General features: G+C 43.2%; 1 protein-coding gene across 3 annotated transcripts in view; it reads right to left on the minus strand.

The window, feature by feature from the left end:
- Window positions 1-27,085, minus strand: part of SETD1B (SET domain containing 1B, histone lysine methyltransferase) — a 476,309-nt gene that overhangs the window by 427,545 nt on the left and 21,679 nt on the right. For all 3 annotated transcript variants that reach the window (XM_085633203.1, XM_085633202.1, XM_085633201.1), the window contains exon 5: window positions 12,542-12,654. In XM_085633203.1, coding sequence (XP_085489329.1) covers window positions 12,542-12,654 — 113 coding nt within the window. The remainder of the gene's footprint in view (window positions 1-12,541; window positions 12,655-27,085) is intronic.

Below are 27,085 nucleotides of genomic sequence, written 5' to 3' on the forward strand. Positions count from 1 at the left end.
GCGTCCTCAAAGGTATCCCGGTACCAGTGATTACGCCATCTTTCACGCTGCTTGCAAACGGTAGTTATTTGATTTTAAACAATGAAGCTTGCTGCGGGATGTTAGTAGGGATCCCGTATATAGTAACTGTAACACAGAGGGTTGTCTGCTGCAATAACGTCCTGTTTCCGCCCCCGCATGGGAGGCTGGATGCTTCTATCTGGCCTTCAATTCCAACCTTGAAAGCAGAGTTCGACAAAATGAGCAGAATAAGAGCGCTATTGTCCCAAAAGGAGGTGCCATTGACTTCCTCCCGGGAAACATTTGTCCTTCACGTAGCAAATACGCGCACCGAGGTACAGGCGCTTTTGAATACTGACCTCCCCCTGCATTTTGGTGCTTTGATCCAAACAATTTTCAATGCCTCGTCCACGACTGGCCTGGCTCATTTTTTTAAACTTGTGGGCTCGGGCCTCGTGACCTCTTTCCAAACTATTTTTGGTGTGATTCCGGCATTTTTTCATTCTATTTTCTCCAGCGTCTTTGGAGGTGTCCCGTTAATTCTGGCTCTAGTGGCAGGTGTGCTACTTTTACTTTTCATCTTGCGGAATGGCTGCTCTTTCTGTGCCACACGTCAGCCTGTCCCGTCTGCAGCTTCTTCGTGACAGGATGCTTGATTACTATGGTGTCCTGCCGTTGGCGACTTTGAGCCTGGCATATGGATTATCCTTCCGGTATTCCTACTTCAACTGCGTGCAACCTGTCTTCCACTGCCTAGATTGTCCCTTTGAATGGCCTATGGATTTGTGTTTAACCAACATGGTGTCTCCGGACCCAGATTTTGATCGACTGATGAGGCCCTTAGTGTCTCACGAGTCTGCCTGTTCTGGTGTTCGGATTATGGCCTGCGGTGCAGCACATGGTATCCTGGGTAATTGGGACATCGTGAGAGCGGCATATGACTTCTTGAATATGAGTTACTTGGAAGTACACGCTGGTTGCCCTCTGATGGTGCTAGAGGCTCCGCTGATAGAAGAACACGTATGTTCCTTTTCTTTACTTAACTGGATGGCTGAAACCTTCAGTGGACGTGCCAATGATTTTCTGCTGGAAGCAGTGGCCACATATGCTGCATATACTTTTATGGATTAAGTGAACTTTCGTCCACAGTGTTTTCCTCACGTGTCTTGAACTGGCCCTGTACGTCTGCACTTCTGCCCGGTGAGGCGTTTTTTCATTTTTTTCACCTCCCCAATTCCAGTTTGAATTTTTTTGTTTTTCCTCTCTATTTTTGAGGTTTTTTCCTGTTCGAACTTTGCCTGAACTGACCAGTTCCTTTTTCAATTGGATACGCCTTGTTCTGCTCTGTCGCGCTTGAACTCTGCGTTCTCTCTCTTTTCTTGCATACTAAGTAGTGCTTCGATCAAGGGGGCATGTAGTGAGGACTCCCTTAATACGTACATACATTGTTAAGTTAGCATAACCGCGTTAGAAGTTAGAAAGCCATCTTGCTGCTTTTGCACACGACACTGCATTTACATGTTATTGTTTAAACGAACTGCTGACTCGAGTTTTGCCTCACACGAGAGCAATCTGTTGTTACCATCCCGAGCTCTGCGAAGCGACCTTGGTCTGCACACGATGTGACAAACAGTCTGAGTTGTTAGACAATGCATGTTTTCCACTCTAGGTTGATCGACCCACTATTTAGCCATAACACACGAGCAGCTGCACATACCTGAAAGCTGGTGCTTTTAATATCACGGACATCATGTTTATTATTCAGACCGAAGACGAGCCTTCCTGCGAGAAGTCTCCTGATGCTCCTGTGATGTGATTTCACTAAGCTGATCTTTGAGGTATGGGGTCCCCTATTCAAGCCTAAGAGACCTTCTGTTAGACTAATAATAATATTAGCTTCTTAGTAAAGGGAAAGTGGTAGTATCCACTGTCATTATAACATGATCACCCCTTTTATATTCTATGGAATTGTAACTATGTTAATGGTTTTGATTTTAATCATTTGTCTGCTTGTATTAGCCAAAGTACTGCATATTAGGACACGTGGTCTATAAAAATAAACTCTTTATTTTCACCGTGTCTCTGTTGATTCTTGTTGTGGACTGATGTGAGAATAATATACGAACAGGTATTTCCGATTCCCACCATTCCTGAGTATGTACTGAGTCGCGTGTTCTGGGTTGTCTTTTCATTGGGACCGCCGAGCTAAATCTCGGATAACGAATGGGACACTTATGCTAGCCGGATACTGGGTTCTGGGTTCTGAGGTGAGTTTCTGGTACACCACAACTTACTGAGGTCCTGGGGTTCTACGCATAGTTCTGTGTATAAGCAGAATCCCTGCAACAGTATTAAGTACCCGAGATTTAGAGTGCAACCAGGTTTTCAGAGCTTGCAAAAGGGAAGAAGGCAAGTTTGTGTATGCAGATGAAAAAAAAGGGTACTCCAGGGGAGGCCACAAAAAACACCCTGCCTCCCAGTCTGGTACAATGAAACCTGTGGACAGATAGTATTCTTCCCAAAGACGATGTGAGAGTCATGGAGGGTTGTAGTGAACAAACTTATAGTAAACATAGTTCCGGCCCAGGCCATGAATGGCCTTAAAGATCGGACAAAGTATTTAGAACATAATGCATTTTTTTAAGGGAAGCCAGTGTAGAGAAATGAGGGCCTCTGAAGCCTAGGAGCATTTAAAGAGATGTTGAGCCAGCTAGATTTGAAGTCACTGGAGATGTAAAAAAAACATTTCAGGACACCTAGGAAAATCGAATTGCAGCTGTCCAACCTACTAAGTATGGTTTGTAGGAGGACTACTACAGGGTGGGTAGATCACAAGAGGTGAGGAGAACTCACAAAAATAAGTAAAATTGGAAGCTGGTGGATGCCAACTTATTTGAGTGGTAGGTCACAGTCCATAATAACTCCCAGGTTATGCACTAAGGTAGCAGGTGTGGGAATTGGACCTAGGTTTGGCTCCCAAAGATCTAACATAAGAAGATTCTGGGTGCGCTGTGCAGAGATTACAATGATCTCAGTCTTTTCTGTATTGATTTTAAGAAAGTTATGTAACATCCACCTGGTGATTTGTGTCATGCAGTGCTCCTCCAAATGCAAGGACTGAATCAAGGGCCACGGGATGCAATCTAAAGCTGAAAGGGGGCTGAGAGACTGCCTAGGATTCATCCTGAAGGTAATATTCAAGCCAGGCTAAGGCACTGTCCTGAATTCCTGTCTCTTAGACTCGATCAAGTAAAAGAGTGTGGAAGACAGAGTCTAATGCGGTAGACCGGTCCTGCAGCACCAAAACAGAAAATCTGCTCTTGTATGCTAGGAAGAGGAGGCAATCCAGCACTGAAACCATAGTTGCTGTCCCAGGATCGAGCACTCTTTCTGTGGGCTCCATTTGGCACATTCAGGTATCCCTGTATTTGTGCAGTAGGCCCTGCCTATAGGGCAACTACTAATCAACTATTCTGATTTGAACTCAGCACAGTCCTCATACTTTCGTCTGCAATAAGAAAACTTAACCGTCTAAGGATTATGCCCCTCTTTCCCACTTACAGCCAGGAACTCACTTGTTTTTCAAAAAGCAGTTTCTTCTTCACATAGGATATCACTGGGGTGGATATTCAGTGTCTGGCAGTGAAGAACTGATAGTTGTGATGAGAAGCAATTACATTCAAAGGAAGTCTCAAGATTTAATTATAAAATACTCTGTTCAGAATAAAAGGGCAGGATTACCATCTGAGGGCAGCTTTCTCTTACTCAAGCACAGACAGGTCGTCCTCGGTTTTAGATAACTTCTATCCACGGGAGCATAGGATGGCTAACGTCTGCACATCCCCATCATTCATAGAAAGCTTGAGTAAAACCAGATAAAAGAGCCATGCCGGGTGCCACTCACCATGATAATGTATCCAGAGGAAACCGTGTGGATTTTTAACATTGTAGCACAAAGTAAAAAGGTGCTAAGAGATACAATGTATTTAATGTACACAAATCTAAAATTCTAGACTTCAGAGAATCAATTTAGATGTGGGTTAGTTTAATCAGAAGGAAAACGGGCATATATGAAGCCTGAATAGCCACTCTGTTCCAGACATTCTTTAGACTTTTCCCAAACTTTTGCAAGGGGCACTACAGGACACACTGAGCAAAGAACACTGAACCAAAGAGCAAGAGAGCAGAAAATCAATTTTGCGGGCAGATTTACTATGAAACTAGCATTAAACCATCTAGTGACTTCTTATTTACACCATTTGTGTTCTTGCAAAACAATGTAAAAATAACCTCAGCAAATACTACATTATTTTACATTACAAAGATTTCAAAGTTGACACATGAAATAAAACAGGAAAATAAATTACATAGGTTATGAAACAGACTTCAAGTCTAGGACATTTGAGAAGAAATGATGACGCTTTCCGCTATGGTAAGGCGATCTTAAGCCAAAATACCAATGTTTACAAAGAATAGTACCGAAACACTGAGGTTTACTAAAGACTAGTCTCCCATTTTAATTTCACTAAAAACAAATGTTGCTAAGTAGAGGTTGTGCAGCATTGTTATGGTGGCATATCTTCACTGGGAGAAACACCTATTCGAAGTCTGGCTTTTCTTTTTGAAAAACAGAGTCATCCTAGGGAAAATTAGATCATATATGCTTCCCTATTTGACGAGAACAAACGTTGCACAATTACAGATAGGTGGCCGCATGACCTAGTTTCATTTGGATCACCTTCAGTCTGTCCTGGGATTCTTGCGTCTTTGTTTTCCTATTGGTAGAATGGTACAGTAAACCAGGGCCAGCAGCATTCTGCCACGAACAAAACAATGACTGATGGGAGCGACATGAGGTAAGTTTGCATCTGTTTTGAAAATTCTTTTGCATTTCATGCCGGAAAAATTTCAATGCCACAATATCTATTGATTGAGATAATAGTTGAACCTTCAGTGGAGGAATAATGCTCCGTAAATCACTAATTGAAAAATATGTACATGTGATGTCCCCATTATGACATTTCTGTTAAGCAAATTAAAAGTTTGAAGGGCTGAGAGTTGAAAGACCAAGGGTTCAGGCCAACACAGTAAGCACATTTAATTGTAATATAACCATTGTGTGCAAACTACCATAAACTGTACCATTGCACAACATATCAAATGAAAAATGTTACTATTAACTAAAACAAGCATTGGCATAGCCAATAGGTCTCGCTTTTGGAACCTTAGAAGTATTTAGTTAAGCAGCACAATATCCATGCAACAACATCAACTGTTGCATGGCTAAACACTTATAAGGTCCCCAAGGTGAGACCTATTGGCTATGCAACTGCTTGTTTCTATTACTTTACAAATATGTATTTGAACCGATTTGCAAATAACTTTCTGTCGAACCGAAGTTTGTTCGTTAAAAACGATAGAAAAGTACAAAATATACCATTTGCTAGGGGAGTTCATGAATAGTTGACAGCGCATGTGACTAATGTTTGATGTGACACCGTGTAAACAGCCTGGTTCTGGAGCTACTGCAGTGTCTGGGCAGATATACCACAGATCTGGAGACAACGCACACTAATCCTGACAGCGCCAGACACATGACAGCTTTTTCTCTATGGGAATTACAAAAAAAAACAAAAAAAAAAAAACACACCAGGCGTGCTTTGTTGATGCATAGGTGGTTAAAGCCGGCGTTCACCACAAAAGAAATGTGTGGTATCGAAACAGCTTTATATTCATGACCACTTTTAGATTTTTTACACTTAAAAAATAGGTGAAGGGGTTGTACTTGAGATTTAGGTCAGGGCCAGTAAATGAGAAGGACACTAGCCAGCATCAGATCAGGTTCATTTTGTAGAAGTTACAATTCATTAATAAATCCATGGCCAAAAGGCAGTAGGACAAAGCATCCTTGCCTTCAAGGACACAGCTTGACCACTGACTGCACCACTGGCATAGATACAAGGAGACGAGGTCAGTTTCCCAACAGGGCCAGATAGGCACTGAAAAATATAGCAGACCATGTCTATACTTGTGCTAATATGTAAAGATTGTAATTGAGTTATGGCGGCTACATAAATCACGTCTATTGAAAAAGACAGTTCAGCAGACAGCCTTGATCCCTAGCCCTTCACCTGCCACAAAATGGACAGACCCCTCACCCAGGAGCCTTCCCTATTCTTCATCCTCAGTGAGCCCAGGCAGATATTTTCACATGCAAATTAGTTCCTCGACTTTAGCCTATGTTCTTTAAAGTTGGGGATTTCTCGAGCCTCTCCTTCTGATCTAAGTACTCATTCAATCCTGAACTGCACTCCCAAAAGGATTCATATGTTGTAACGTAATTTGCATATTCATAAAAGTGCTGAAATCTTTAGTGCTCAGTAAGTTATATCTTCTCAGTGGGGTTTATGACGCCAGCGCTTACATGGAGAGGTAAAAGTGTTGAAGGAGACTGACAGATCCAGCGTTATTAGGGCCCCAGTATCCGTTCTTACTTACGGAGTATGCAAACTGGCAAGTTATATTTACAAACGCCAGTGTTCACAGCAATGGATTACTTGAATTGGGTTATGAAAATTGCACATAGAGATCACTGGTTGTGGGCTGCAAGCTTAACCTTGGTGCAAATAAGATACAAAATGCTCGAATTAAAAAGGTGATTTAAAAAATAAACCTTTCACAGGACAGTACGCCTTCAATGGAGTTTAAATGCAGGGCAGAAAGGAAGACAAATGAGGGCAGTAAGAAGGAAGAGAGGACAGAGAGGAGGTAACACAAAAAGTCTGGGAGGAATAGAGGAGGACGTGGAGATTGCAGCAACGTTCGATGCCAAGAAATGGTTTACAGTGAATTTTAGAAAGAAGAAGAAGAGCGATGAAACCATGGCATGGGCAAGAAAAGCAAACAAGTGTCAACGTTCCAAACATATAGCAGTTTTCATGCAGGTGTGTTTATAAATCAGGAACAAGAACAGAGCAATAACAAGAGAAAACCAGGGTGCACACTCAGGACAAAGGACCTGAGCCAGCCCCTAACCTCCTTACCTGCAGCTCCATGAACAATGCCCACCTAGCCGTTGAGACCCCACCATAAACCAACCACATTGCGCCCGTTATTGAATCAAGCACCACATTAAAACACTCGAAACAACTCGCCAACAGCCCGCACGCAACGTGCTGCATAATTCGTGATGCGTAGTGAACACGGCGGTCCAATTTAACATTATGCGGCACACAAATGAATAAATCCAGCACCCTTGTTCCCCCCAGGACGCCCGGCCGGTGTGCTCAAAAGGCTCACCCAAGACTACCCCCTACATGAACCACATTGCACCTTTTATTAAAGTCTGGCACCACATTGAAAACCTGCCAACAGTGTGCATGCACTCGCTGCACAACTTGGGACGTACAGTGAACACAGAGGCCAAATTTAACATGAATCAGTTCAAAAAAACGAAAGGTGTGAGCACTCTTGTTCCTCCCATCATGCCCAGCTGGCATGCTCACGAAAACCTGGAGGCCTCAACAACGCCGCTAGGAGACAACGGGACAGAACCTCCCAGCAGTGCGAGAGGGAAGGAAGGGGTTGTGAGGGGGATGCACAATTAACCAAAATCACAGGGGTCTAATCGTCCTCTAATCCCACGAGCATCAACAAAGGAACCTTACAAAAAGTTACAAAAAAAACACATGAAAACAGTAGGGCACGTCGTCCATTACGCATGTTAACAAAGGAATATCAGATACCCTAACTTGCCTCCGATTCAGTGTCCGTCACAAATAAAAAGACATTTGTAAGAAATGGTGTCTATTTATTGAATTTGTCCAGCTAAAACTGCGGCTTTTCAGAGAAAGTTGCATGACTTCCCAGCAGTTACGGACCTGCTCGCGAGAATGCTGTAACTGCAAAGGGGCGGACGGGCTGTCAGAACTCACTTGTGGGAAAGCTTAAGCCACAGAGGCACTTAATGAATCAGACAGTTACCCCACCCCAATGTGCGCCTGCAAGACGGGGGAGCGGAACCCAGGTGTACAAACATGGTAACCTTCTAAAGTACAGGAAGAATGTTTGACGTTGTGGAGGTCTGTCTATGGCGGGGGGAGGGTGTCGGTCCTCTGCCCAAGAAGTGATTGCCGTTTTGGCTCCAACCCGTATGGTGAGAGGGTTGGGGGAGCAGCGTGTGTCATTTGATGGCGGTTCGAGGCTGGTCTTTATGCCTAAGCCTTTCATCCTTCTGAGGTCGGTTGGGGTCCTTTGATCTACTTGGCAGATACGATGGTTTGGATGAGAACCCGACAGGATGTTATGGGAGGGGGTTGTACGGAGTAAGCACGATCAAGTGGTTTTGGAGTATGGTGGGGAGGGCGTTATCAATGCGCGTCAGGTAAAGGGGGAGGGGGGCTCAGGAAGGCAGACGCATGCACACTGATCGGGGCAGAGACAGAGGTGCGCGGGGGGCAGGGGGGCACTGGTGTGGGCAGCTAGAGAAGAGGCAGCGACATGTCTGGTTACAAGGTTTATTGGAGGGGGGGGGGGGGGGGGGACGTCCACAGGATAGAAGGTTACAGATAAGGAGAATGGGGTGGGGGCTGGCTGTGATACATGGGGCGGTGCCTCACATCTGGTTGGTACAAGGGGGGGTGTGAGGTTGTATAGGTGGTAAATGCGGGGGTGGGGTTCTGTATGGGCCTCTTCTGTCTGCGACTAGGCAGACCACAGCTTATAATTAACACAAGCATTTGCAATGCAATAGTCTCGCATTTGAAAGAGTTTGAGGTATTGGCATTGTAAATGATAATGCCTTTTATGTGTTTTGAAAACCAAATAAAAGCCATTGTCATTTACAATGCCAATACTTCAAACTTTGGCAAATGCAAGACATTTGTGCCATTCGCACTTTAGCTGTACACATCGGAAGCTAAAGCGCAGATGCCGCAATTGCTTAAAAAGTAAAGAAATAGAAAAAATGTCTATTTGGTTACTTTTTAAGCAATCGCTGCACCCGCACTTTGGTTTACTAGGTTTACAGCTTAAGCGCGACATTGCTGATTAATTCCCAGGAGAGAGGGGGGTGCCTGGTCGTTTTATGGGCACTCATGATGGAACTTTCAGTTCTAGCTTCTTTGCAACAACGTCAAAGAAAAATAAGTTTAAAATGATAGTTTGCACCAACTTTGGACCGCAAGAGATGTATTCACGGCGCCTGGGAGACCACTAATAAACCGGCTTTCGTCAACTGTTTAAGGGAGGAGACGCGACGCCAGGGCCCCTCATTGGATGCCTGGAGCTGTGGAGGGGGGGGGGGAAGCACACTTGCAGTTCTCGGAGTCCTTGGCTGGGGGTGGGGAGGGAAGGGGGGGGCAGCAGGATCGGAGGGCTGGGTTTCCAGAACGCAGAGGTCAGAATCCTAGTTTGTGGCTCGATACACGGTCCATAGCCATAGAGGACTGAAAAGCACTCTGTGGGTGGGGGAGGAGGCTAAAAATGCGCACAGGGGCGGTGTGCTTTTCGCGCTGCCTGAAAGTACAGGAAAAGGGAGGGGGGAGCAGTCATCGCTGCAGGGTCGTACCTGAGGAGGTGGAGCTTGGGAGAGGTTAGCGGAGGCGGGCAGGGGTGCGTGCATTCTCCAGGAGCCCTCAGCCGCTAAAGTTTACCGAAGGAGAGCAGGGGCAGTAGCTACATGCTGTGGCAGGAGCACGTGAACAAAGGTCTAAGGGCAACAAGCCCGGGAGTTGAGTGCACGCGCGCGCTAAAAGAAAATTTAAAACAAGTATTGGCATAGCCAATAGGTCTCGCTTTTGGGACCTTATAAGTGTTAAGCAATGGAACAGTTGCATAACTAAATACTTATAAGGTCCCAAAAGCGAGACCTATTGGTTATGCCAATGCTTGTTTATAGAGGCACTACAGTTGAAGATTCTAAGGGTGGAAGAGCACTGCTCCGTTAGCAAGCATAGGCACTACAGCGCTTCCAGCTTCAAAAGTAACTGCAGACACAAAAGAACATGGAAGGGGGCGGGGGGGGGGGGGGAGTGAGTGCTAAAGCAACACAGGGAATGCTGGCATATGAGGAGCACTTTCGCTGCCGCTTTGATGTTCTCAGTGGCCGCTCGGCTCACTGAGAACATCAAAGCGGCCGCGAAAGTGATCAGCAGGCTGCCAAATGGTGCGCGCGCCCGGCGCACATGCACTGTAGTTGGCGGCCTGAAAAGCACTTGTTTGCACTTCCAAATCCCGCTTTCTATAGCTCTCGCCAGAGCAGCGCTAAAGCGCTGGCTCAGGCGAGACCTAAAAAACAATGGTGAGAAGTTTTACTACCGAAAGCAATTTGGTTCTATGAATAAAAAAAAAAAATGCAGTAGGATATGCGCAGAGTCCCAACTAGCAACAAGGCAACCTAACTAACAAGCAGCTCTAATAAGGCACAGTGTTTCCGCCACATGAGGGGCTGGAACGTGTGAAGCTTTTTTTCTGGTGGTTGAGCAACCGGAGGAGGCAAGTCGTAGAAAAGCTTGTTTTCTTTGTCTAACTAACAAGCGCAACATGTGAAACCGGAACATTGTATCTGTGAGTCTCGCAGTCCGAAAGAGGCTGCAATAAAACCTTAGCATTTGTTGCGGAGGTAGGGAGTGTGCGCCACAATATCGCCTCCATTGTTCTGCTTGCCTGCGGCATTGTAATTCATTAGGGAGTGTGGCTGCGACGCACACACAGTGCTTGTTCTGGAGCTCCAGCAGCACAGTGTGATTAAAATCAGATTTAAATACCACCCCCCCTTTAACTGATCCACAGCGTAAAAAATTCCCCCAAACTTCACTTTAATTGATTTAGGTTTCCAAAATAAACAACCCAACAAGAAAGCTCTGCGCTATGTTTGAACCGCGTCATGCGAGCACAGAGATAAACTCGCTTATTTCACGGTTTGCAGATTTTTCTGGGTAGTGTTTGGCACACACAAGTATGGTTTGTTCACGCATTGCTGGAAAAGCGGGACGCGGGCGGCGCTTGGAGCTACAAGCAGGAGCAGATAACATGAGCAGAAAATTAACAAAAGAAGCAAAGGCAAAAGAAAAAGTATAGTGCAACAGTTACTTATTAAGACCAACCGTGAACCAATGCAGGCAAGAAGAGCAGTCTCCAGGGCAGGATGAAACAAGTGGGAGTTGTGCACGCGCGCTAAAAGAAAAAAAAACAAGCGGTCTTCAACATGGACACGGATAGGGCGGAGTGAGTGGGTGTGCGGCTGCAAAAGTGAAAGCAGCTGCAGCATCCACACGCTTAATGACCGTGAAAGCCAGATGGCGGCTGCGCGCGTGCACACTCGCATGAACACAAGCGCTAAGCCAGCCAAAGCGCGGGGTAGCACTTTCAAAACCCACCTACTAAATGTCTCGCAGAGCAGCGCATGCGCTGGCTCAGCGAGACCTAAAAAATTGCATTTAGTTTATCATGAAGAATTGAATAATAAATGAATGGTTGAGGACACTTTTCCAGACTAATTCTAGCTTAATGACCTGAAACTGTTTAGAAAAAAAACAAAGAACTGCTTACTTAGGAAAATAAACCAATTCACAATCACAATTAACATTCAAACGGAAAATCTTTTAGAAAAGGAGTGACAGCCACTATGAATGGTGAGGGCGGGCAGAGTTCGTAAACTGCATGTTCGACACTATGAATACTGTTTCTGGTTTGATAGTCTGTTGTTACTCAACTCATGTTGGCTTCCAGATGGAGAAACTGTCCTGTTGGACATATTCTTCAATTGCAGAACGATTCTTCAAACATTACAATTTATTTCAGTTACTCTTTATAAAAAGATTAAAGCAGCTTTTTTTTCAATTATGTATTTATGGAGCTAACAAAATATTTTTGAGGACGTACTATTTATATCCATCTAACAATTTCCAAGAAATAATTGTTGATTTTGCACATTTCCCTTCGAATATATGAATTAGGATATTATATACTAAAATGGTCTTAATTTTATTTCAAGCACTAGACTCGAAAAACCTGAGGACCACAGGTGATAAATACCAGATGTAGATTTAGCTACATTTTGTTTCATCCAAAGATCAAGGACACCACTCTTTTACACGGTGAATGTTTTCCAATTCTATTTGAAGTGGTACAAATGGAAAGGGCAGAGACAAAGATCTAACTGAAAGAAGAGGTGTACACATACACTCATTAGCCTGATAAATGAAATTCATCACAAAATCTAGCCATACTGTTGCACCTTAACATTACAGTTAGCCTTACAATGATTTCAACTGCTGTTATTTTGAAAAAAAACAACATTGCAGTCTTCAGTTGCATAACTGTAAGGTTATAGCACAGCAACATAACCTTGTTATTTTGATGGTTTGTTTTGTATACCGTACATAAAAATAAAAAATTCTGTTTTTAAGGTGGTGTGGTAGGGGTAAGCTCACAACATCTTGTTAAAAGCGCGTATCTCATTGTCATTAGGACAAAGCCCATTTCACTATACAGATCTGCAAATATTTAGTTTTTTCACTACAAAACAGCATCAACTTACCTGGGCCACTTCATTCACAATTGGTGAAGCATCCAGCTCGCTCCCGACAGGCAAAGTCTGTGGGGTGTATAGGCCACTAACAAGAAGCTCGTAGAACCGCATCCGCGTTTCACCTACAATTCAAACCAAAAGTGAATGTCAATAAAACAGCTCTGGCACCCAGCACACCCAAGTGTGGATGTGATAGTTTTTAATATTGTACTGCAATCAAGCATAATAAAATACAAACACTTTCACCTGACTCCATTTTTTACATGATTGCATTATACTGGACTCAAGAGCACTGGGTTCACAGTGATTAACGGAACATCCTCTTGGCACTTTACATGCAAACAATCCTTGGATGTGTCCTGCATAATGTCTATGTACTTCTCAATCAACATGTTGCTAGGCAAACAGCCGCTACATATACACTATTCAGATAATAGAATGGTTCCACTTTGCAGCAAAACAGATAAGCAGACTTATCTTTGGATTCCAAAACACATTCACATTCTCAAATTCCCTCCTCATTACCAAAGGCTAGAGTAAAGACGTTGGACATTTTTCTCCCTTCATTTGGAACTACGTCCAGCTTTTAAGTTTTCAAAAAAAAGCTAAAGATTCCAACTGTAGATTTGAATATTTCAACGTACAGGATTCAAGTATGAGGAATTCTCACCAAGTAAAAATGTCACCATGCATAAATGTCACAGAATGACGCACATGTATATTATTATTTTTTCCTATTTATTTTCTCCCGTAAACAAATTCTTTGTTCACGGAGAGGATCCACTATCCTCAACCCAAACTGAACATATTAGTATACTTTACCCATTCTCACCCTGAAAAATCATTAACTCTTCCCCTTGGCAAAAGTCAATTTGGGTGCATTTTGGTAAGTCACCCGCAAACGTATACGTTTGCAGGGTGTTCATCTACATTTGTATGTAGGTCCATATAGAAATACCGGTCAACCTGCCTCGAATCCTAAACTCGCAATTGCAGAAATTCCAATCATAGTAGTGGAATTCCAAGTTTCGCAAAGGCCATCTGGGAGACTATATCAGGACTGAGAATTTGCCAGCCATGCGATTTTTTTTCCGCCCACACATAAGTTAAAGACAATGTGCACAACAAAGCAAGGAAGTTCTATAATGGTCTTGTCCCTCAGAATCCCATTGCAAAGAAATGCAATACAGCTTATCGGACTTCATAATAAAAATAATAGCACTTTGTTGCACTTCCTGCCACAGTTTTGCCTTCTTTGTGGACTTAAAGTAAATTACAGATGTTGCTAGTAGTCAGTTCAACTGCTACTTTTTCAAGAGTAGAAGGATGCTAGAACATGTGACTGGCAGGTTAGAGACGCATCTAGGCAATGAGGACTCATCAAGTAATTTTACCAGAGCTTAGAAATTATCGTCAAGCATGCAGTCACCTGTGATGAAGTCTCCTGCTTTCTATGCATGCAGACACCTGTTGTGGAAGAACTACGGCTTAAAATAAATGGAGCCAACTCTAGCGTGAAAGGCTTCGATGGAGGAACCCACTTTCCTATGCAGATAAACAACGTTTGGGAACTTCGCAACACAGTCGAAATATTCAGCAGAAGTAGAGGCAGCAACATTAATTAGATGATTAATTGGCAAAAAAGTGCATCTAAAGTGTTTGGTTGATAGCAGGATTAAGGCTACAACTGAGATGCAGGGCAAGCAGGATGAATTATTATTATCATTAAATGTGTTTATTATCCCTATATATCTGTAACACGTCGCTTTCCAGATATTTGATGAGCTCCAATGGAACACCAAAACATATGGTGTCTCGTAGTATAAGAAACAGCTTAACCACAACTGGATACTTCGCACCCACAAAATCCGACTTGCACTGGCAAAGCCATCACATCTGGCGTCAGCAAGCTGGTCGGGTGGATAATTTAAATATATAATTGTTATTGCAAGCATGGGCCACAAATATAAAGAGGTGAATAAAGAACACAAGCTGCCATCTAAAATTGGCAGCTACATGCTTGCAATAAAAATTGCAAATTGAAAAAAATAAATAACAACCATAGTATATTGTTTGAATATAACAGTACAGATGTTCCTTAGTAGGCAAGTGAACTTAGAACAGGTTGAGAACCACTTTTTTCATTTGTAACGCACATCACAAGAATCCTTAGCGGCAAAAAGGTAAAGGTGCACGTGATTTTAATTACAATAACATTACAAAAAATACGATGACTAAAAACTTAAATAAATAAAAAGTATGGAAAGGAAAAAGAACTAGCAAATTAAATTCACACCTTCCAGTCCTGGCACTGAAGTGCATCGGTGGGCAGATGTGCACGGGTGATCGGGGAAGCCATTGACCTTTATAGCGAAGGAAAAAATTGCTGATGTGGGCTAACCCATTGAAAAATGCTGTATGCAGAAGTAGGTGAAAACAAAATGTAAATGACGAGTCAACAGCAACAATGGATAAAGATGGCCGATCCCCCCCTTATGATAAACAGATTTAGTTGGGAGACGTTGAAGCTTGTGAAAAGGAGGACATTTAATAGCAGCTTTGGATGTGGGTAAGGTGATAGGTCATGTATTCGGGAATAGTTTTACCAAGGCGGACCAGAAAAGGAAAATAAATAAATAAAAAGAACTGGGAAGAAGCAGCAGAAAGTAAAGAAAAGGTAAGGCAGCTTTACAGAGAATTTATTTCTGGATTACTCGGCCTTATTTAATCATCAAACGTCGCAATGCTAAGGAGCTACATATTGCAGTGAAATAGAACTTTTGGGGATTCAGGGATTTATTATTGGTCACCCTAGGGCACTGTAACCTTAGCAAGCATTTCTAGTTTTGGGGGTAGGAAAACAAGATTCTTTGTTAAGGGTACTATGGGCACTAGGAGCCTGGTTTGTATTACATACTTACATGGTCACTTCTGTGTTGGACTGTATTTCAAGGGGTATGGAGCAAGTGATTCCTCTAACACTGGCGGGCATTACTGCTATACAACTGACTAGAAAGCCACTGTTTTTAGGTCTCGGGACCATCCGGTCTGCCGAAGGCAGAACCGGAAGTCGAGAGATTTAATGTTTTGGAGAAGAGGGGCTTGAACCCGCCCCTCTTCTCCCCTGTTCTCCATTGGCTGGCCTCTTCAATGCTGGCCAGCCATTGGAGAAGAGGTCCCGTCACTCCGATCAGGCCCCGTCCTTTTCGGATCGGGGGGCGTGTTTTTGCAGAAAGTCTAATTATCTCCTCCAGCCAATTGCTGGAGGAGATAACAGCAAAACACGCCCCCGAATCCGAAAACGACGCTGCGTTTCTCCGAGGCATTTCTGCTCTGCCTCGGAGAAAGGCAGTGGTGTGCCTTTTGCTCTGCCTTGTTTTTTCTCTCGCCATCATCATGAACCATATATGACCTCGACGATTTAACACCCTTCCCCGGTCTTTTGGGGAATTTCTTTCAAGGAGACTACTTTGTAATGTCTGAAGCCTCAATCGGGAACTATAGGCACCTGGTAGTGCTCGGAAAGCGCGCGCCGCGGACTCTGCAGGGGGCCAGAAGGGGTAGTGAGCAGAGCGCGAGCGCTACGTCACCGAGGCAGCGATTAGCGCGAGCTCTGCCTGTAACACCGAGGCAGCGATTAGAGAGAGCTCTGCCTGTAACACGCCCCTGCCCTGTAGTAAAGACTGGACACAATGAAACGATTCTTTTCATGCAGTTTTCTCCTTCACTAATCCCGCCATTCAGCAGTTTAGCTAGCTTGCAAATTCAAGTTGCATGCTGCCTTCCATCCTGCCAACCCCACCCCCCCAACCGACACCCCCTCACCCTCGCTCAAAAAAAATCTCGCTATTCACCGATGGACACCATCTTCAGTGCCGAGCAGTCAGTCTTTTCAGAAGAGAACGTTTCTCCCAACGGAATGGATAGCTCAGGGGGCTAATGCACACGCTGCTGTGATGTGTGTGTGACACCGTATCTACGCAAAGAAGGGCGCGCTTGTTTGCTGTTCCTTCCGAGTACAGCACAACAGTCGCCATTTTCTAGGGCAGCAGCAGCCCAGTTCATACTTGTTGGCCGGCAGGTCTGAGGCAGCGGTTCGCAGTCACTCCTCGGACAGACACTTCTGTTCATTCGTGCTGTGTTGTAGTGTCGGGAGGGGTGGGGGACACCTTGCCAACACCTCTTGACCCTTCCCTCGCCCCAGCCCACATCCTTGCACCCTAAAGTCTGTTCTAAACTTTCATGAGGGGACAGCTGGCAAACTCCTCTTTTCTCATTTTGTAAAAACAAAACCGAAACTATACAAACTTTCTTACAAAAGGCTCAGGCTATGTATAGCAACCTTTTCATGGGGGCTAGCGTCGCAAATGTACAAACTGTTTTTGTGTTAGTCGGCGCAAATACAGATATAATCTGAATTACTGCACTTGGATGCTGTTTTTCACTCTGAGTAGTTTCTGTTGCCTCAGAGGGCGAAGAGCACCCAGTTTGGACCTGGGGGCCCTGGGTACACCAGAAAAGTAATACTAAGACTGTTAGAAGTAACGGGCCACTAAAGTTTTTTTTTTTTTTTAATCTTTATTTATAAACTTTTGTAAACAAGACAGACACTTGCATCGTAATCAGGAGCATGAATTCAGTACATTGTTCTCATCAGCATTTGGCATAGCTGGCGTTCAAATATGATCTTACAGGTTCATCTCATCAGCGCATCTATCCGGGTCCAGCCCGCCTTCTCCCGGACTAACGGGCCACTAAAGTTGCATAGAAACAGCTGTAGCGAGGGCATTAACCCACTGAGATATGTTTCCAGCACTGATGCAGTTAGGAAATGGAAAGAAACTATATTTAGTGTTGGTAAAACTTCCCTTTCGATTTGCCCTCTACTCCGGATTTTAGTGTGCCTCTATCTTGGTCAATTTGAAGAGAACAGGGTTAGCAAGAGCCAGTGTAAGTGGGCGCTATAATACAGGCGTGCTGTTTCAATAGGCCTCCCTTTTCGAAGTGCTGCGAGCCTTAAATGCTATAGCGCTACATACCTGCGAAGAGCGCCAGGAAGTGTGTTTTTGCCTCCCTCTGTCCCAATTATACAACTGCCTACATCGGAGAATTAAGAATGTAAAATTAGTAACTATGCAATGTAGTTAAAAAGAAAAACGCTTGTTCCGCGGAGAAGCGCCTAGAAGCGATTCCTGATGCAACCAGGTGTCGAATGCATCCCTTATGGACTGCAGTAGTAGTACTGGCCCTTCAGAAGAGTACCGTAACTCCGATACTACGTGCCATAGCAGGTGCGGGGAATGGCAATATTGAAAGAATCCTGGGCAAAAAAAATGTGGATTAATAACCTGTGGTGGTAAAACGAACTGTCGGTGACCCGCTCCCTCCCCCAAGAAAGTCCTCGTACATAGTGCAAGAGCCCCCCCCCCTCCCATCTATCGGGGAGGCTGTGGTTCTATTGTGAACCCCGGACAGCCCCTCTGTTTTCTTTGTGAAGCCGCTCATGCGTACACGGAGTTGCTGCTTTGACGTAGGCCGACAAGCCGCCTTTCATCACCCCAGATTTTAAGAGTTTAGACTTTAATAGCAATAAAGACCACGCAAAAAGCATAAATAAAATCAATTTCACTTCCCCGCGGGCCGCTTTGTTTGCATGTATTACGCGAAGAGCTGGATCTTAAACGTGTTAAGCTGCCCTCAACTTGTGGGCAGCGGGGGCTGAGTTTGGGGAACTCGACAGCAGTTCACAGCTCCGAACACGAGGGCACCACATCTCCAGGCTGCGAGCCGTGCCCGCTGCATGTGTGTCCGTCAGTCAACGCATGTCAGAGATCAAGTGGACACATCGGGCACCTTTAAAAACACAAGTAGAACTCGAGCCGTGAAATAAACATTTTATGACCGCTCCTGGGCAGATGGGGGGAGGGGTGCAGGGTGCAGGAGGGACACGTGGATTTGCTACACTTTCATTCTCTAAAGCAAAGGAGCGGATAATTATTTCAGCCTGCTGGAAACAGCGTCCACGAGGCGAGGTGCCCGCGGCAAGAACGCGCTCTACCCCCAGCGCAGACATCCGCGTTACTTTCACAAATCACTGGGATGCAATCCATCGAGGGGGGGGTCCTGGGGGTGGCAGGGGCTGGAAATCCGCTTCAGAAAATAAGGCGTTATTTTACGCCATTGGGATTCAAATTAGAGTTAAAAGATAGTTTTTTCTCAATGTGTACCGCATTATTAAAAATATTTTAGTTAATTCGATTTCCCCAGACTGACATGGAGAAACACACAATAAAACGTCTAGCAGCATATAGTATGGGCCCATGAACACACCCAGTTCGCAGGGGAGAGCGAGGGTGTGTCAGTTTATGAACTCAATCTGTTTGTTTAGTAAAGCGCCAACTTGCGACAACAATAAACTTGACGTTGGAGCGCTGCAAAGTAAAGTGGCTTTAGCAAAGGATACTAGCGACCCTTGTGAGCCACCCTGCAAACCTTACCCACTGTCAAGATCTCCAGCGCCGTGAAGCCAACGGAGAGAAAGGGAGACACACACATACAGAGCGAGAGACAGAGAGAAGTGTGAAGTATGGGAGAGTAAAAAACAATATATACACACACATATATATACATACAAGCATACATGCAGGGAGAAGCTAGATAAAAGACAATTGTTTACAAGTCCACGCGAGAGGAAGTGTATTTTAACTTAAAGGGCGACCTTGGAGTAGCAGAGAAAGAGGGCAGCTCCCAGGCTCCTTGAAGGGCGCGTAGACCGGTTTTGGCGCTAGCACAAGGGCGTGCACGGGGATGGGAAAGTAAATGAATGAGCAGGGACTGGAATGCGTTACCGAAGCCTGGCGGTGGGAGGTGGGGGGTGAGTAGTAGGTGAGACAGGGACTGAAGGAGCACTGTGGCAGTGTAGGTGAGAGTGGCACAGAGAGGGTTTTTGATGGGTATTTGAAGGTATATTTGGATTGAGAGAATAATGGTTGATGCCCGGGGTCCTACGTGAAGTATAGCGCTCTCCTCCTCAGATCACCGAACCAAAAAAAGAAGAACAAGCATTTACAATGCAACGGTCTCGGCATTGTTAAAGTTAGAGCTATTGGCATTGCTCATGACATTTTTTTTGTTTATGTTTTTGTTTTTAAAACATGTAGAGAAACTGCATTGTTGTTTACAATGTCAATAGCTTAATCAGTGTGTGTGTAGGTGGCTCTGTGTGTGGGTGCAAATGCAATAGGTCTCGCATTTGAGAGTGATTAAGCTATTGACATTGTAAATAACAATGCCGTTTCTTTAAATGTTTTAAAAAGAAAAACAAACAAAAATGTCATGAGCAATGCCAATAGCTCTAACTTTACCAATGCCGAGACCATTGCATTGTAAATGCTTGTTTTTTACTGTAAGGTACTTGGCTCAAGTGTCCACTTTTTCAGAATAACAGTGATGTGAAGCTGATACGATTATAAGGACATTCAACATTGGGGAAATTCACAAATTGAAGCAGTTTCTAGGAGATTTTAGGACCAAGTAAAAGTACAATGGTGTTTATGAAGAATAATTAAGAGAAACATTAATGGGTTTCCTCCGAACATTTACCTTCCAAGAACCTAAGTTATTTAAGTTTCCCTAAGTAGCAGGCTTGCCCATTGGAGCCACCGCAGTTAGGTTCGTTTGTAAAAAAAAAAAAATGAACCCAAAGTGTAGACTCATCAGCTCAGTAACACAGGGGAGCCTTTTCAAACAGAAAGAGGGTGGGAGCACACAAACGTGTGTATGTGTATATATATATATATATATATACACACACATACATATATATATATATATATATATACACACACATTCAACTATTGTCATACATCTATATAAATACGAGCATTCTAATTATGAAGAGAATAATTTAATTTTTTAAATAAAGAAATACATTTTATAGTCTAACATACACAGTATATTGTATCATAACTTACTATATTAATCAATTGACTAATCAAAAAATATTATTACAGTGAAATTAATATATTACTTTAACTATGAACTTTAACACTTTAAATGCACGTAAACGTTTATATATTTATAAACATATTTTACAAAGATTAAACAAATTTAAGCCTTTAAAAAAAAAAAAAGCTTGCCACTAAGTGGAGTACTACAGATGTATATGTATTATTAAAAGCTACCTGCAAAGTAATGGCTCCAGATGTACTGTTATCCACAGCAATTTGTGCCAGCATTCGTTTGGTTAAACAGAAAAGCACCTCCATCCTGAATTCAGAAAACTATTTTTTGCAAAGACATGACTTTCTAGAGTTACTTATGGCAATCTGTTTTTAGGACTTTTCAGAGCAGGGAATTCACTACTTGCATTTTCTCAGCCAGCGAATTCAGTCCATAATTTGTTTACCAGGGTCCAGCACCAGAACTCATTTTGAGAGCACCCTGGATTAACTGTGGTGCCTGCATTCATGAATCCACTGGCTTTACAGGTGCACATTTTCCGTGAAACCCTTTTGCTGCAATAACATTCCTAATTGTGGTATGTACCATTTTTATTCCACAAATGGCACCGCTGGCTACGGAAATCAGGGATGTGGCTTTAGCTCCATACAACACCTGTCCCAGGTCATGAAAGAGACCAAGCATGAAGAACCATCGACTTGACTCCCCATTGGCTGCTTCGAGCGGTTGAGATTCAGCATTTTGAATAACATTCTTAAGCAACTGAGTACCCTTTATAGCAATCGCAATGATCCCTTTTGTTGAAACATACAGAGTGCTTCTCAGATTAATGCGCTAATTAAAGAGATATTTGTTCATCTCCAGCTTGCTACAGACCAGTCTGCGTATCAATCTCATTGGTATCAGTCCCTAGTCAAAGTTGTTTTTTCTTCTCTAGCCAAATCTTTCACATCACTGAAGGGTTCATACTTCTCTCAAAAGCAGGCTTGGATGCTGTATTGCATCTAGACTTAAACGGTAGTCAATAAAGACGTTTCTAACGATGTAGAACAGGACAGCACGCGTAAACGATGTAGAACAGGACAGCACGCGTAAAATGGCTCAATGTTCAGGAAAGTTGGAGTGGGTGAAATGCGAGGGTACATCGCCTTGACTGAGGGCCCCTCACCATACATCCTAAAAATTAAACTTCAATTTGCCCAAGACCCTTGTTTTCAGCCAAGCCTTGATAGATATCAAGGACCTTCGGGCTCTAGGGCAAACTAAAGTTTCATTTTCAGGATGTATTCCGAATATCTTTCCAAGAATCACATGGAGGAGCGACACAAAAAAAACAGAATTAAAATGCTGTCCTAGTCGCAAATCGCACGCCTACCCTCCTCAAGGGCCCATATCAGTTATACGAGACATGGTAGATGTAAGAAGAACCCAATACCTCTTGAGGTAAAGGGGAGAGAATCCCCACTGTCAATGAAGACTACAGAGACCTCCGGATACAGGAACTCTTCCTTGTAAACTATGTATGAAAAGTGGGAAGGCTGCATGAATAATGGTACTCATATACAGTATTCACCTGTGATACAACTGCTTGATTGGAAAATATGCCATAAGAAGGGCAGGCAGAACAGTCATTGCCCACTGACCCATGGACAGAGGGGATGGAGCCTAGATTGCAAGGGGGGGCAAAAAAAATCATTTCTGCTCTTGATTAACACAATACCTGAACTATTCAATGTCAGGTCAGTAAAATGTCAGTGGTTCTCAGTAGCAGATGTTAAGATGGAGGACATATAATGTCCTGACATCAAGGAAACTACACAAGTAAAAAAAATGGCTAATGCATTTGTAAGAGGACTGCTGAACTCACATTTGACAATGAACCAGATTCCTCAACTTTTGCCACATAAAAAATAGATGAAGTCAAGGCACCATTAGAGATTACTGCACGATTCCATGGATTTAGGTACGCTTCGATTGTAACCGCGTTATGCCACCAGGTGGCGCTGCTTTCAAAAGCTGGAAAAAGACTCTTACAAGACGGAGGTATCGCCTAAAATAGAATCATTTCAATAATAACTAGGGCGACTTCAGTTTGAAAATACAAATGTTAAAAAAGGGACAGGCTTAAAATTAGTATCGTCTTTCTGTCTTTTAAGATCTATGAAGATTGGACAAGAGTGGTAATGAAACCAATTCAGCAGAGGTTTTACAATGCTGAGCGGTACATAAATCTGTATGAAGGCATAAGATTTGAGGCAGGGTATCCAGTGGTTGTGAGTAAATGTGAGGTTAATGAAAATAAAACCTTGCAGAACTGCAACCCTGCCTTTTAAATCTTCCAGCGAGGATTGCATTGAGTCTAGGCACTTAACTGGTAGTCTGAAGCTCCCCTAGCACACCAAGAGGAATGCTACCGATATCCCTATGATCGTTATAGCCAGTGTTTAAAATTAATCAACTGTGACCAAAATGATGTCAGACATTTCACCCTTATTCCAAAGCTATAATGCCATGTTGCCTCCAGCAGTTGTGTCAAGATAGGGTGGGGGCTATGAGGCGGGTGGAGATCGCAAAGCAATCAAGGAGGATGGAATAATAGTGTAAATACGACGAGGTAAACGAATTAAGCAGTTCAAGAACTGCCATCAAATAGTAACAGGCCACGTGGGTCTTGATGTCTCGACATTATTGGATGTGGTTAGTGGAAAAATTGGTGTCATACAAGAAATGTCCACAGAAACTTTCATGTGAAGTAGTAGAGTCGTTTATTGAAGCATCCACCTCCTGAAGAGCAGCCGTGTAACTGAAGATGAACTGCTCTTCAGAACGTGGAACAGCAAACATAATTTAAACATATACAACAGAGCGCAGTAATAGAAACCATAGAAATAGAATACAGTAATACAGAGCATTCTAACATTCTATTCTAACATATCTTCCTTTCTTGCAATAAAAAGGAAAAAAAAAACAAGAAATGCAAGAGGCAGATAAAATCAGTCAAATACAAAATCTTGAAACTTTTTAGGTAACAATTTTTTTCTCTTGATTCCAGACGACATGGAAGAACTGGAAGTAGAAACCAAATTGTCAACATCTACATTTACAACAGACTGAGAACATGTTGATTCCTTTTTTCCCCCCAAAATTACAGCATCACTGGAAAAGTCTGGGTTAGAAAAGCACAAAGATTTTTCAGCATTGGTTACATTGACTTTAGCAATATTGAAAATGCTCCACCAAGAACCATTATTCAAAAACACAGATGTTTTACCAACTTTATGAATAATAAAAACAGACAAATTTGATTGTCCTTTCTTTACATGTACAGGTAATTTAATTTTGACCTGATCACCTACATGCAAAATAGGCTGTTTAAACTTTGCAGAATTATTGAAATTGTTGCAATTTTGTATAACAGACATATGTATTTTATGAATATCCAAGTTAGGTTCAAAAGATTTATCCCATGAAAGAGATAATTCTTGTCTCGGTTTTCGACCTTTCAATAGCACGAAAGGAGAAAACTTGATGGAACAGTGAGGAGTGCACAAATAAGACCAAACCAATTCTGCAACATGAGCTTTAACATCAATACAAGCTTTAATGGCCAATTGAATACCCTCTACTAAGGTTTTGTTAAACTTTTCTACAAGGCCATTCATATTTGGAGAGTAAAGAGCAGTTTTGACATGAAAAATATTGCCACTTTTGAGAATATCAGTAAACACACTTGAAGAGAATTGAGGTCCATTATCAGATACAATAGTTGAGGGTAAACCTTTTTTGAAACTTTCCTGCAAAAATGTGAGAATAAATATGGAATCAGACTTGTTAACCCATTTAATTTCAACCCACGAAGAAAAATAATCAATGGCAACTAGAATATACAACGTCTCCGTTGAAATTCTTTCATAAGGACCTAGGACATCAATTGCAATTTTATCCCATGGATTATTTGGAAATTGGACTTGCACAAAATCAGTGAGTTGTAGCTTTCAAACTATCAGAATCAGCACACTGGGGACAGTTTTTAACAAAGTTAACTATACAACTGTCCATATAAGGCCACCAAAACAAGTCTCTAACTTTTTTAATAGTGCTAGACTGACCGAAATGACCTAAATGAGCAATAGACCCAAGTTTCTTTCTTATGGCTATAGGAGGTATAAAGGAATCACCTTTTAAAGTAAGACTTCCATTGATAGACAGTTTTTCTCTAACTTTCCAAAAAACAGCCATCTCTTTGGGTAAATTTGTTTCTAATGGCCATCCATCAACAATGTAGTTTTGTAATATCTTTAAATCTTCATCCATGGCTTTCAACCATAGAAAAAGAATACAATAATACAAAGTATTCTAACATTCTATTATAACAATTGGCTTCTATGAAAACCTGGGATTTGAATCCCGCAACTCCCATGTCTATACATTGTGATCCTAGGCAAAACTTGTTTTCATCTCTGAGCTTCAATCTCTTCATCCGTCACTATCATCATTTTGCATAGGCACTTCACAAAGCCATGTGGGAATGCCATAGTAACGTTGCACGCTTATGACTTTCACCACTTCCCAGCTTGTATTCTGGGGATTGGTGGTGTCCCTGCCTGTCCCATAGCAGGCGTGTTGCCCTGAGCATCCGGGAGCACCTCAAGCACCCTAGGAAGGTGTGGTAGCCTACACCGGGCCCTCCAGATGAAGATGTCCCTGGCACACTCATCCTGATGAAAGCATTTACTCATCAGTGTGGAACTTTTCACTGGATGCCTCGAAGGTGCTGTGCTACCCGTGGAGTGGACTGAATATTCATATTCTCATCTGTGGTGTGTGTGATGTGATATAGCGCCCTCCAACTCACCCAGATAATCTACCACTGCGGTCTTCACGGTTCTCAGGTAAAGCCACTTCAATGCGCTATACTCAGATTATATTACCTCTGACAGACTTTGACTCATGTATGTTCATCCTATCCAGTGGGTTGTAAACTTCCAACGTTCCCTCACTTCCAACGAATTTTTTCCCGTCAACATTAATGCAGAATGTAGATTAGCCTGGTTTTGAAAACTGGTGCTCCTCCTTTCAAAAGGTATGATCAGAGTTCTAAAGGAAAATTCGAAATACTGCCATCAGCACATTATTTGTTGACCTTCTTCCTTCAAGCCGAGCGGCAATAATTTGCAGAGACTCCCACAGAAGAGGAATGTGCCTTCATGGCACCTGATCAGTGCCTATACACCCCTCTTAGTAGCACGCATTTTATGAACCACTTACGAGTGAAAGGAGGTGCGTCCCTAGCAGACTTGGAAGTTGTGCACTGCTCTGGAGTTCGCGCTGAGGGATCACACGAGGTTCATTTTAATCTGGGCTTTTTGGTGTACTACTTGTGCAAAGTCAGCCCTCTGACCATGGGAGGGGAGTGCCAACTCTCCCCGTCCCCTCCCCAGGCCTAGCTTCCCTGCCACCACAAGTATACAACATACTGCACCAGTGCAGGTTCCCTCCGCACACACAAGCAACAGGTATAGAACATGTAGCACCAGTGCAAACTTCTTTCAGAGACACTGTAAAACAAATACAAAACAAGTGCAGCACCAATGTACGCTTCCTTCAAACTTAAAACAGGTACAGTACGTCCAGCACAATCCAGGATTCTCTCAGACACTGACACCACCATTATTACACAGCTAACAGCAGTGAAAACGTTCCTCTCTCAAAACTGGTCTAGCGTGCACAGAAGCTATGCAACCTTCCCTGCCTTACAGGACATGTGCCGGATAAGTGGCGGCAGTTAAAGGTTCCCTTACAGAAAGAACGAGTACAAAACATACAGCACCAGTGCAGACTTCTTCTCGACCTTTCACTCACACACAGGCACACCCTCATGAACTCGCACTCTGGTGAGGAATAATGCCGGTTTCACCCACACAGGTATACCATGAGCTGCTCAATCCAAGTTTCCCCAATACACCCATTATAAAAGCAGCAGAACAAGCTTCATTCATGCACACAAAAGGGCCATTAAACTTCTATCATAGCGACAGGTATGTCAAAAGAAGCAGCTGTGCAAGCGTCTTAGACATACAGTACAGTAAAAGGCAGTGTCAAAGCAGCAACAATGCAGGCTTCGGTCATATTTCCAAAACATGAACTACAAAGCAGCAGTACATGGTTCCCTTAAAGAGAACAGGTATAGAACCTGCAGCAGCAGGGTTGACCCCATACACAAAACAAGTCCAGCTCAAGCAGCAACAGCAATGCAAGCTTACCTCTCGCACAGACACACCCATACAACAGGTAGAGCACAATTTGCACGCCTAACCGGTATAACATAGGCATAGTCTGCAGCAGTGCATGCTTGCTTCACAGTCGCACAGTAACAGTACAGCACTGGCAATACAGGTTTTCCTTGCACATACAAGAGTTGCAGCACAAGAAGCTGTAGTGCTAAATTCTCTTCTGTACTTTCAGGACAAGTGCTACTCTGGTAGCAGACGCAGCATGTCACTTTTATAAGCCATAGGCGGTACAGCATGGGTCACAGTACTGCAGATTTCAATAGAAAACCAGTAGCATTGCAACTGTAGGGTATGATTC

This window comes from Triturus cristatus, chromosome 11, assembly GCF_964204655.1.
Source record: "Triturus cristatus chromosome 11, aTriCri1.1, whole genome shotgun sequence".
In the NCBI taxonomy this organism is placed as follows: Eukaryota; Metazoa; Chordata; class Amphibia; order Caudata; family Salamandridae; genus Triturus; species Triturus cristatus.